The 12,591-nt window shown below is 39.5% G+C and overlaps 1 protein-coding gene across 2 annotated transcripts in view; it reads left to right on the forward strand.

Annotated features, from left to right (window-relative positions):
• kmt2bb (lysine (K)-specific methyltransferase 2Bb) overlaps positions 1-11,680 on the forward strand; it is a 30,910-nt gene extending 19,230 nt beyond the window's left edge. For both annotated transcript variants that reach the window (XM_086037589.1, XM_086037590.1), the window contains exons 29-36: positions 96-3,168; positions 4,962-5,062; positions 5,189-5,326; positions 5,408-5,660; positions 5,801-5,908; positions 5,980-6,063; positions 8,196-8,325; positions 9,142-11,680. In XM_086037589.1, coding sequence (XP_085893715.1) covers positions 96-3,168; positions 4,962-5,062; positions 5,189-5,326; positions 5,408-5,660; positions 5,801-5,908; positions 5,980-6,063; positions 8,196-8,325; positions 9,142-9,417 — 4,163 coding nt within the window. In that variant the 3' untranslated portion in view covers positions 9,418-11,680. The remainder of the gene's footprint in view (positions 1-95; positions 3,169-4,961; positions 5,063-5,188; positions 5,327-5,407; positions 5,661-5,800; positions 5,909-5,979; positions 6,064-8,195; positions 8,326-9,141) is intronic.
• The last annotated feature ends 911 nt before the right edge of the window (positions 11,681-12,591 follow it).

Here is a 12,591-nt window from a genome sequence, read left to right on the forward strand (position 1 = left end):
ATTTTTTTTTTTTTTTTTTTTTGAGAATAACTTAGTCACTCAAAACAGGTTGATACTTCTCATGGTTTAATCCATAGATTCTGTCTTCTTTCCAGGAGCAATCCCAATAAAACCTCATCACATACTAACAGTAAGTGATCTAGAGGAGACCAGAAGAGCTCGACGCCACAACCCCCACGCACAGGCAACAAGCATACGCACTAATAAGTCTCCCGCTCCTCTGGGACTTCCAACTGGACCAGTCACTCTTCGTGCAGGAAAATCTCTTCCAACTTCCCCAATTTTCTCAAGTGCTACTTCAGACAGCCTCATAAATTCTTCAATAGCCCGCCCAGTTGGGGGCAGAAATTCTTCCTCAGTCCGTTGCCCTGGTAATGCGAAGACCCATTGTGCCTCAGCTTTCTTCCCTCAGTCTCCCTGGCAGGACAGTGCTGGGACATTTGCATCTCCAAGTCTGTCTTTCTCTCCATCTATACAGAATTTACCCCGGTCTCGGTTATCTTTTGAACTGAGTCAATCAGACTCTGTTGAAGTGCCGCACAATTTCTTGGCATCACCGGAGCCGGAAGATGTTTCCCCCGCAAATGGCACTTCACCTCAGAGGGACTTGGATGAACAGAAGGATGATGACGAATTTACCTTTAATTCATATCACAAGGATCCCAGCTTGACTCTGGGACAAGAGATGAGGACAGAATTGGAAATTGAAGAGACAATCCTAAATGAAGTTGTGGCTATGAATTGTGGTGGACAAATAGTGGTGGAAGGGGATGATCAAGAAGAATTTTGGAGTAGAGCCCAAGAGGTGCAGAAAAGAAAGTCTCTTGTTGCCAGTCTGCCACGGTCAGCAGCCTCAGGCAGGAATGACCTGGGCAACACCTCCTCTGATGATGATATGGAACATTACTTTGACTTCTCTCGGACTATTGTCAGCTGTCCTGGGTCTAAAGAGCATTCCAAGTCTCCCGCAACCACTTCCTCCAGGAACATGCCTCAATTGGATGGTGTAGATGATGGAACAGAGAGTGATGCAAGCATCTCTACAAGTGATGATCCTCAGAAAGTTGATGGTTCTAGTAAAAATATTCCAACCAAGAACCTAACCAGCAGTGATATCCCTGAATCAGAAACATTTACCAGAACCAATAGAAGTCTGAATCAGAACCTGAAAGTGCCATCAAATTACAAGCACAAAGATTCCTCATCCCTGACGATCTTATCTGCAGTCAGTAACCCCATAGAGACATTGCAGAATCCTCCAGGATCGTCAAAAGAGATCCGTATGGAGTTGCTGTCATCACAGATGTCTCTGTCTTCTTCTCACAAAGTGGAAAAAGCTGACAGATCTCAGGAAAATGTGCTTCCTACCCTTGAGGGGATCCCTAATTTACTGACAAAGGTGCCTGAGAATTCCTATTCAGAGAAGCTTCTAAAGAGTTCCACTCTAGAAATTGCCTCTGGAATGCCTACTACTCTTGAGACACATGACTGTAACCCCCATTTAGGAGAGATGCTTCCTGTATTAGATTGCACACCACTAGAATCCCAACAGGCTGAAGCGTCAAAACCCCTTAAGTCAAAATCTGACAGTAGCCACTTTGTACCATCAGCTGAGGCCTGCGCTGTGTTACCACATAACCACATAACGAGTAACTCCATGGCTAATTCCGGTGACAATGTCCAGAGTGCACTAAAAGCGACACAAGTGCAATGTCCTTCTCGTGGACTTTCAGACTCTCTTCAGATGTGCTCCAGTTTACCAGGTTTCACACAGCCCTCGCTCACAAGTATAACACTACAGCCCGTCAACACATCACAAGGCTCAACCTCTGAGCAAAGGGACCCCTCGTCTAACAAATTATCCACCCAAACCCATGTTGGAGACCCGACACAGACTCTGCTAAATGTTACACCCCCAAACAAACCTTCGTTATTAGGGACATTTGTCCAAGCAGTGACTTCTAGTTGCATCTCGGTACCCATGCACTCCACCCAGGCAAAGTCTTTGGGTTCGACAGCTGTCACCATTGTTTCTTCCTCTGCTTCAGTATGTTCTCTTCCTGGAGTTAGTTCACTTGCTCCAGCAACAATCCAAACCACCACATCCCCGGTGATTTTAAATGGCTACAGCTCTTCATCTGTGCAGAAGGACGCTTCATCTGGTCACACAATCTCAATAAACTTTTCTACACCAAGGCCTACTTTAGAACCTCAGCAGCCTGCGGTATCCCCAGCTCTGCCCGGTCATGCCATTCTTACCGTGAAGGAAGTTGGAGGTCCAAATGTGGACCCTACACCTCATGTCCTGTTGGTGAACCGTCTTGGACAGATTTTTGTTAAGAACCCAGACAGCAACACATTCCAGTTGCCAAATCCTAATGCGCCATCCTTTAACTGTGTCACTCAGATTGCCAGTCTTTTGCAAAGCAATGCACTGTCCGCCACACTAGCAGCAGCCGGAAACATGTCTACTCCTCCCCCTGGGCCAATCATAATGTCAACCGCTTCCACAACAGCCACTATTCCAGAGCAGAATCCTACCACAGTTACACAGTTGCTGACTCACAATAGCAATGGGGCATTGTCATCAATAAATGTAAAAAAGGCAAGAAAGAATACAAAAAAGCCCAAAGATGAAACAGCCTCAGACAAGAAAAAACCAAAGAAAAAGAAAGAGTCCAGTGCATCAAAAAAATCAAAGTCCTCCAAGACAGTTGGGCAGTCAACTTTACCAACAAAGAGTTCAGACATAACTCCTGCGGAGAGTGCCGAAGCAATTATAAACCAGGCAATGGCAAGCAACTACACCCCCAAGTGGAGCGGGCTTCGGACACTTAGCCCTTCGTCACTGGTTTTGCCCCCTGGGCTACTCACTGAGCCTGAACCTCCAGCACCATGCCCCAAAACAGCACCTGCTCCTGCATCCCGCCCTCGCACCCACGTCCGCATGAAGAGAGTTTCTTCGCTTTCTGACCGTATCGTGACAAAGAAATCTAAAGTGGATTTTCTAGCCTCTGAACCTGCCAGCGAGGATGAGTGCAACCGGCCAAGCGTACCAAGTGTCTCCAGCAGGGCCTCTGGAGTTCGCATCAAGACTCCGACTGTTAAAGGAATATTGAACCTGGATGAGTTAAAGCAGGAGCGACAAAGTGATTCTGAAAGCTCTGGGTAAGAAACTTCTTGAATATGATGATTTTATCATACTCATGGCACGTTAATTTTCTGTTTGCCCAAGTGCCATTCTGGGGAACAGAGCCTGAGTCTGTTTTACTTAAAGATTTTTTTTTTATTAATGAAAGATGTTTTATTTATTGTTCGACATTTCAATACCAATGTTCAATATTGTTGGCAATAAAACGTTATTATCTTACTTACCATAATAACTAGCAGCATAAAAAAACATAAATATTATTGTTGCACCAGTCCGAGCCTTACACCGCCTCTTGCCCAAAGTCAGCTGGATTTGATTCCAGCTCACTCATGATGAGGATAAGAGTTGTAAAAAAAAAAAAAAAATGGATGTATAGATGTTGATATAAAGACGCCTTGCACTAGGGGTGGGCCATCTGGCAAAAATATCATATTACGATTTTTTAAAAATAAAATCACAATCACAATTTTATCATGATCGTTTTTTAGACTAATTTGCACATTTCTGACCATTTTCCTTATGTTAAACATATCAAACATATTTAAAATGTGTATAAAACTCTAAAAAAAAAAAAAAAAAAAAAAAAAAGACATTTTAAGTCAGCTAAGCTTTGGGAACAGATTTTAATTTGAATAGTGACAATTTTTATCAAAATGTGCAGTGAATGTAAACATAAAAGGTAACATAATGTAAACATAAAAAGCCAAACCAAATCGACACTGTGGATGTGGAGTTTCTTTTCGGGACCAACTCTGCTTCGTGGTGACTTTCCTCTATAGCCTCCCGCTTTACAAACAAACATGAAGGCGGGGAGTGTCACATACCGTGCACTGTGCATGCTGTGATTGGTTGGACAGGTATACACGTCAGCGGCTTTGCGCCGCCATAGAGCTAAACTGTTTAGAATGTGCCATGTAGACGATCAAACGATCTTTCGGCTTTATGAGATCGTGATCACGTTAAACCGCTTAACGATCTCGTCATATCGCCCACCCCTCCCTACCTTGCACACACAGTGGACATAACAACAGCATTGTGCCTGCAGTTATTGTTGCATGGAGACAATAATGTGTGTACATTGGAAACTTGCTTTTTCCATCTAAAATCCAAATGTAAATCCAATTCATTTGTTCCAGACACCCCAAAAAATTTATCTTAAAAATACATTTTATAGTGAATAACTGTAGTTTCATATACAAAATATAATGTGAAATAAATACTAAAATTTTAAACACTTCACTTTTACCTTCATTGAAGACTCTTGATGGTCTATGACAGACAGCGAGGAGGCCAGAGGGTGCAGGAGAGGTTATTGTTTGGAAGGTTAATCCACCTTTTTCGTACTTAAAAAATCCTTTCCTGAATTGCTTTTCATCCTCTTTATCAAAGTGCACTCAGAACTTTCTTTAGCCTAATCATGGCTAATTGAACAGTCGCATTTCGTAAACAAGCAACAAAAAAACTCATTGCACGTGAAAATGGAATGCTTTGTGTGGGCACTCTGTTCCAGGAAATGATTGGTTGAGTCATGCTTGCAGCCGGATGACTTTGGCACACAATATTTTCATCTGTATAAAATCGAGCAAATTTAGGACTACTGGGACAAAATTTCTGCAAAAAAAATCTGAAAACCAAATCCTACAAAAACGAAGGCATACTAAAAACACAGGTTCTCCCACATAATAACGAAAGTACTGTACTTTAAATGTATTTGATCTGTTAAAAAAAAGTGATTATTGCAGCTTGTAGAGTTCTTATGACATTTATTACGTCTGCTTTGTCCAATACAATCACTTTTGTCTATCTCCAGGTGTGATCCGTGGGACCGTATACCTCGGGGTGAATATGGCAAGCAGCAAACTTTGGACCCAGTGGGTCACAGCACCTTTATTGACTGGAAGAAATACTCTGGTACCTTTTACATTGACATTCATATGTATAATTTGTACCCTAAATCTATATCTATATGACTTATGGCAGGTCCAGCCTGATAAGACTGTTATGTTAGCATTTTTATAAATTTGATTTGCATTTTAGGCGCCGGTTCCGCCTCTGATGACGACTTGCCATTTTCTGATGAGGATGAGGAGTGTCTGACAAACAAAGATCAGCCTCACTTACGATTCCAGATAAGCAGTGATGATGGCTTCAATGTGGAGGCAGACACGATTGAGGGTGAATCTGATTTGGTCAAATTTGACCTCAATTTTTTATGAATTCACCTTTAACTCATTTGATTCTCAACTGTCCCTATAGTGGCTTGGAAAGCGGTGATAGATGGTGTGCAAGAAGCGCGTGCAATTGCAAAGTTGAGACCTCTGGCTTTCCAGAGGATCACAGGCGCCCGAATGCTTGGTCTTCTCCATGATGCTGTGGTCTTCTTGCTGGAACAACTTCAAGGAGCACACCGCTGCCAACATCACGCTTTCCGTTTCTTCAAGCAGTTCAGCCAGGAAGATGATCTGCCTGTCAATCCCACTGGTTGTGCCCGCTCCGAATTCTACTTTAGGTGTGTGCATAAAATGCTGAGCAAACTTCCAGTAAACTGTATTGTAAAAGAGTAGTACAGTTAAATATTTCCTTTGTGATAAAGCTTTGAACTAAGGAGGCAAATACTCATTTCAACCTGAAAATACTTTCTCTCAACAGAAAATCCACCTTTGACATGTTCAACTTCCTAGCATCTCAGCATAGGCAGCTTCCTGACATCGGCTCTTATGACGATGAAGAAGATGATGTTCTTTTGAAGTCCACAAGGTCAGGCTTTATGCTGGTAGTCTTAGCATATTTTCCTGATTTAATGCTAAATGAATCCTCTTCTGTTTTAGACGGGCCACTAGTTTGGAGTTACCAATGGCCATGCGCTTCAGACATTTGGAAAGGACATCAAAGGAGGCTGTTGGCGTGTACAGGTCAGCTCTGAATTTTGTTCACCAAATAGTGTTGGAAGGCCGTTAACTTGTATAGAGTTTATATGGTGCTCCGATCTATCGGACGATTTCTGTGAAAAATACGTATTGACATAAGCCAGTCAAAGCCTATTTTGGACGATCACCCGCAGCTCATACTTTGCCGCCTGCCGCCACTACAGACCAGCCTGTGTGCAGTGTAGTTTTCCCTCTTCCCTTTTGTCACACTGCGCAGGTGTGCAGCAGCGGCAAACCCAACCAAACATGTCTGCCGTGTGGAACTTTTATGTGATTTGAGTTACGTTAAGTGTGCATCCTGCAACAGATGCACAAATACAAAAAATCTGACGGGTGGTAATAGATTAATTCATTAATTTATAACTGTGTTAACTTCAGGGAACCATTTATTTAAATTTTTAGTTAACTTCATAAGAGATGCTGCTGACCCTGGGAACTCTCTGCACCTTCTGTTTTTGTTTGAAATTAGTAAAATAAGTAAAAATTGAACATAACATATTTTGAAATTTTGGGAAACTATTTATCGTAGAAAACAATAAAGAGCTAATTACTTGTTTAAGTTTTCATTTAACTTTTTAAGACATGCAGATAACCCTGGAAGCTTCCTTATTTTTATTTTAGAATTTTAAAGAAAGATGTGTTTTGTCTAAGATTTAAAAAAAAAAGAAACATTTTGCAAATCGGGAAAGTTGTTTTATAAACCTATGCTTTAAAAACATTTCAACAAAGTTAAGAGTTGGAGTTTGTATTTTTGAATATTTTGATGCCAATATTTTCCCTTTTAGTGAATGTGAATATTGGCTCTAAATATCAGCCTACTTGATTTCTAATAATCAGTATCAGCGTTGAAAAAAAACATATCAGTCAATCCCTACATAAAACCCTTATCGGAGTACCTCTACATTCTACATATTTTTCACACTTGTTATAATTTCCTCATCAGAATTTTATAAATGACATTATTTCGAATTCACCTTATTCTATAAAAAATGCAATGATTTAATTAATTTCAGTCATAAAAAAATATATCATTTTTTAGGATGTGATCAGTGTCAGTATTCTCACCCAAATTTAAAGGGAACAGTATAGAACAATCTAGATTGATCTTAAAACTACTTAGCAGAGTTGCAACCAGAGAAACAAACTTGTGAACAGACAAATCCAAGTTGATGAATGTAATTTACTTGTAGTGGAGGTGCTATGAGAATCAGTGCAGTTTGGATTAATATGGTCTAGATAAAGCGCAGTGAACAATATTTGCCATTGTTTCCCACATTTTTCAATGAGGTCATCTCCACAAAGGACATTGTTGAATAATTCCATAGTGAATAAGTATGTAAAATGTACCCCCAACACAAGTACACCGCAAACCACTAGGTTACTAGGTCACTCTAGGAATAGTAAACTCGTAACAAAACAAAGTGTTACACCACAAAAAGCACACATATAACAGTCTTCCTACACCTCTAGACATTTTTTCAATTTTAAATTGGAACCCCAATGCAGTGGTGCCTTGAATTACAAATGACCCGCTTTACAAGTTTTTTGAGATACAAGCTGTGGGTCAGATTTTCTTGCTTTGACTTGTGAGCAAAAATTTCAGAATGAGTGAACTCAATTCACATTAATCCGTAGCTAAGCAGATAATGAACAGTTCTAAACAAAATGGGCTTAAGGCTGTTTATTGCCACCCCCAGTTGACGTTTACTCTCAAACTAAAGATAAACTATAGAGAATGACGTGTATTAGTCATACTACAGTCAACTAGCTTAATGCTAACACACAATGCAAAACACCATAGACAGGCTAATTAATAGCATCGGTCTTGGCGCTGTTAAAATGGTTTTAACAGCGGTTATTTGATTACAAATGTTGGACACAACATAATATAATAGTACTCACAGTGGGGATTTTTTTTGAAATTGTTAAATTCTATACATTTTATTTCATTATGAAATTACTATATCTTTGGATAAAATACAATATTATAGAGTGCAATGTTTGTTATTTAAAAAACATTACATTTTTTTGTTGTTCAATCCCAAAGACATATTTATGTATTTTCACAATGTTTCTGAATACGGTCATTTGTTGATCTCTGATCCCACTTGATGTAGGTCTGCAATCCATGGACGTGGACTGTTCTGCAAGAGGAACATTGAAGCAGGCGAGATGGTCATCGAGTACGCTGGCATTGTAATTCGATCGGTGCTCACGGACAAAAGGGAGAAGTACTACGATGGCAAGGTGTCTCATTTTTATCAGTTTGAACCGTGCATGCATGTGTAACACCGTGTATCGTATACTGTATATACCACATTTTTGGGATTATATAATGCACGAGTCAAAAAAAAAAAACATCATGGAGAATAGTCACTTTGGAATATAAATCGCATTTTTGGAGGAAAAGTATTTTACAAAAAACGAGACCAAGAACAGTAGAGCTTGGACTCACACCTAAAATCCCCGTATCCTAATCGTGTTGACAGCAACAAACAAGTTCCGGTTAGATTTGAAACTTCGACTTTTAACCACGGAAGTTTCTTTTTTTTTATTTTAAAACGGTTACCTGAACTAGAATCCCGTGTTGCATTGTAGCCAAAGTTAGAATCCTGGTTAAGTAGTAAGTCCTTGTTGTGGTGTAATCCACATGCTAAACTAGTGACATGTTACACAATAGTTGCCATGACTACTACTTCTTGCATTTTTTTCTATTTTCTTTTGGAAGTTGGTAAATGCTTTTGGTGTTTTACTGCCACGTTCTTTAGCATGCGGCACCCGCCAATTCGGCATCTGCAAAACAATTGGGGCTGCGTTCAAAAGTACGCTTTGAACATGCACCGTGGACAGCACAATGTGGTACAAGACTGAAGGCATGCGACTCTTTATTCAGTTGCCAGTATATGTACTCTAAAAACGATTAATTAAATATCTGCGATATAGCAAGCGAGTGAATGATGAACTGCGATATATAGTGAGGGAACACTACGATTGGAAAACCCCCCCCCAAAAAAACAGTGACAAGAAAGGGGGCAAATGAGTTTGTTGTGTTCTTTCTGCCAGGGCATTGGCTGTTACATGTTCCGCATCGATGATTTTGATGTGGTGGATGCGACCATGCACGGCAATGCAGCCAGGTTCATCAACCACTCGTGTGAGCCCAACTGCTACTCGCGAGTGATCAATGTGGAGGGCCGCAAGCACATTGTCATCTTTGCTTTGAGGAAAATCTACAGGGGAGAGGAGCTCACTTACGACTACAAGTTCCCCATTGAGGACGCCAGCAACAAGCTCAACTGTAACTGCGGCGCCCGGCGCTGTCGACGTTTCCTCAACTGAGAAATCCGTCGTCGTTAGAGACTGAGAGATTCTTTTACTAGTAAGCCTTAAATTAAGGTGGCACTGGATGGAGCTCCGAAATGTTAAAGGCACTCGGCGCACAACGGAAATTAGCCACTATTGAGACAAGTTGACATCGTTCTGTGTGCGTGGTTTGGAGGAGCAGAAGAGAAGGTTGTCCTACACTGATACGTGTTTGAAGGGTACCCCAGGCTGCCTGTGACGACGACGACGACGACTCACCTTTTGATTATTTATAATATGGCCGGCGGCGCTTCTGTTTCACTGTGGAACCCCAGCCACATTTCTGGGAGACACACACATCAAGCCTTATTTGTCAAAATCGACGCTGAAAAGCTTCAGCTTGGCTTTGAGAGATTCTTTAAGTTTTAGTCGTTTTCTAGAGGGGAAGCGTTGTCTTTCTATCATACATTCATGATCATCGTTGCTCCATCCTGTAGTGAAGGGAACGTTAATGCCCTATCTGTGTTGTAGTGAGGTCAATTCTTGAGCCATATATTCACCCAAACCTTATTTTATGATCTGCACATCTCTTTTTGTGGACGTTTTATTGCTTTTCCCTCCCCCCCCCCTTCCAGATGACAACCATGGTGCTAAGCATTGAAGGGTATTCTCAGGACGGAGATGTCCTGCAGATAATGATCGGTTTAGCTGTGTTCACCCTGCGCAGAATGCATATTTTAAATAAATTCACTCGAGCAGTACTTAACAACATTGAAAAACTCATCATGTTCTCTGTCCATTTTTAGAGTTAAAACATTTCAGTGAAATAGACTTCCTTGATGTACAGACAGTATATGTAGCAAACACTACCCAAACCAAAAGTTAAGAGTGATGAATATCAGTTTTTGAAAAGTTATTTATTCCGCTCTACTCTTCAGCTATTCCAACAAGACTGTCCCGCAGTTGCACATAAACGACCGTACTCATTTCCATTTCACAAAACTCGATGCTGTTGATCTGTAAATCAGGGAGAACGCAGGTGTAAATTGCCACTGAGTGTGCGCGTTAAGCTCCTGCAACAGGCTTGTTGCGATCACGACAAGCCGCCGCCGTCGAAAACGGAGCCGGGGACGATGCACTCAGCACCTAATTTAAGATAGTAAGGAAATGTTGTTCTTAGTGCTGTTCAGTACTGTCTTTAATGAGTGTAATTGAATTCACACTGTTTGAAATTAGTCGTGATATTTATTTGCATTTTGGTTTTTACTTTTAATGGTGAAAGGTTGTTTTGTATAAATGGTGGTGGGTGTACAGCTCCATTTGTAGTGCCCGGTTTGTTTTGTTTACAAGTGTTGTCCTTTGTTTCACTAATTTACTTGAATTTTCTGTTTAGGCAATCGAATTATACATTTATGGCTTTTTTTTTTAACCAGGTATTTTTAAAGAATAATATTTTAATTTTATTTCATGTTTATGTTGTGGCAACAAAATGACGGTCTTAGAGAATGCCACAGAAGTAAAGTGAGCACTGTTTGCCTCCTTAAACCCTTGATGATTCTACCCCCTTTCCCCCCTCCAAGGCCCTCGTATTTCTGGTTTTCCCCCAACATTTTTGAACAGACTAAATGTGTGTGTCAACCTCTGTGCCCATTTTGCATGTCCAATCACTGGGATGGAGCCCAGATTGTTTAGTGTCAATCACTTACTACAAAAAAACAAAAAAAACAAAAAAAAAAGGAACAGAGTCACTCCCAACTCATTGCAAGGATTCTACCTCAGCTGTCACGACAGATGTTTGGGAATACTGATGCAAAAACAGGATAACTCGGTTTTAATGTCTGAAGAGTTGGTGTTTGCTTGTCGACACTTGACTTTGTGTCATTTTAGGTGCGTGTGTGTGTTAGTGCGTTTGCAATGAAGGATGCAAAATTGTAATTAGACATCTAAAAATTAAAAAAAAAAAAAAGGTCCAGACCGTCTCGCCCAGCATCTGTTCAGAAAGCTATATGTTATATATAGATATATAGATATATATATATATATATATATATATACACACACACACACACACACACACAAATATATATACATATATATAGTAGGGTTATTTTAAAATAAGTGTTAAAGGCAAAAATGAGGAAAATTGTGATCTTGAAAATTTATGTCTTTGTTACCATGTACAAATAAACCCTGAGTTTGTAAATATTTGTATACGTATTTCTAAACCTGTTTAATTTTTCTATGCACTTTTTTATTTATATTACTTGTTTAAATAAAGATGTCAAGATGTTTCAACAAATGCGTTGTATTTGTGTGTCTATATCAAGGGGTGGCTAGATTAAATACTCAAAGCCATTTGGTCCGTCTCACATTGACCTGGAGCCACAAACCTATTTGATATTAAAAGTGAGGATCACTGAACTCTGGGGGAAAAAAAAAACCTTGGTTGAGGCTTACTTTCCAAAAAAATAGTCAATGGCTATTTCATATTACTAGTTACTTGTATTTGAAAGTAATGTTTCTCTACAATATTACCATCTGTGTAGAGTAATAGGTTACTTACTATACTTTTAAGTTATTTTTTTTAATCAGTGATTAATTTATTTATCAATGCTTGCAAAATGCGATATTTGTGACTATAGCTGACAGTTAACTTATGGGGATCTTTAAATGATTTATGATTAAATGTTTCGACTCGATGTTTCGACTCAACTATGACGCCTGACTACTTTGACAGTAGGAAATTGTGCACGTGGTAATAGGTTTAGTTAACAATCTTTGATTAATATTTGTATCAATAATATGTATATTGGAATTTATATTTGGTCCAATAATTACAGATTGTACACCATAAATAAAATTATCAACATATGCTAATTAATTTACACATGAGAAAATAAGTTTATATTGCCAATATGTGTTCCTATTATCAATAAGACAAAGTTTTTGGCGTATTGAGGTATAACTGATAATTGGTCTGACAAATAATAGCAATGAAGTATAATTGATAATTGGTCTAACAAAATAGTGTAATTAAAGCCCAAATATCTTTTGATAGCATCTTTTTTCTACTTTGTGAAAAAATAGAATAACAAAACACAATTCAAAATTGAGTTAGCTGTAATTATATGAACTCAAAGGTTTGAGGTGAAGTGAATGAACAAATGGCAATAGTAAACCAGCATATCAGACTCTTATTTAATGGGGCGT

This window comes from Filicampus tigris, chromosome 8 (genome assembly GCF_054856515.1).
Source record: "Filicampus tigris isolate MCC_2025a chromosome 8, RoL_Ftig_1.0, whole genome shotgun sequence".
In the NCBI taxonomy this organism is placed as follows: domain Eukaryota; kingdom Metazoa; phylum Chordata; class Actinopteri; order Syngnathiformes; family Syngnathidae; genus Filicampus; species Filicampus tigris.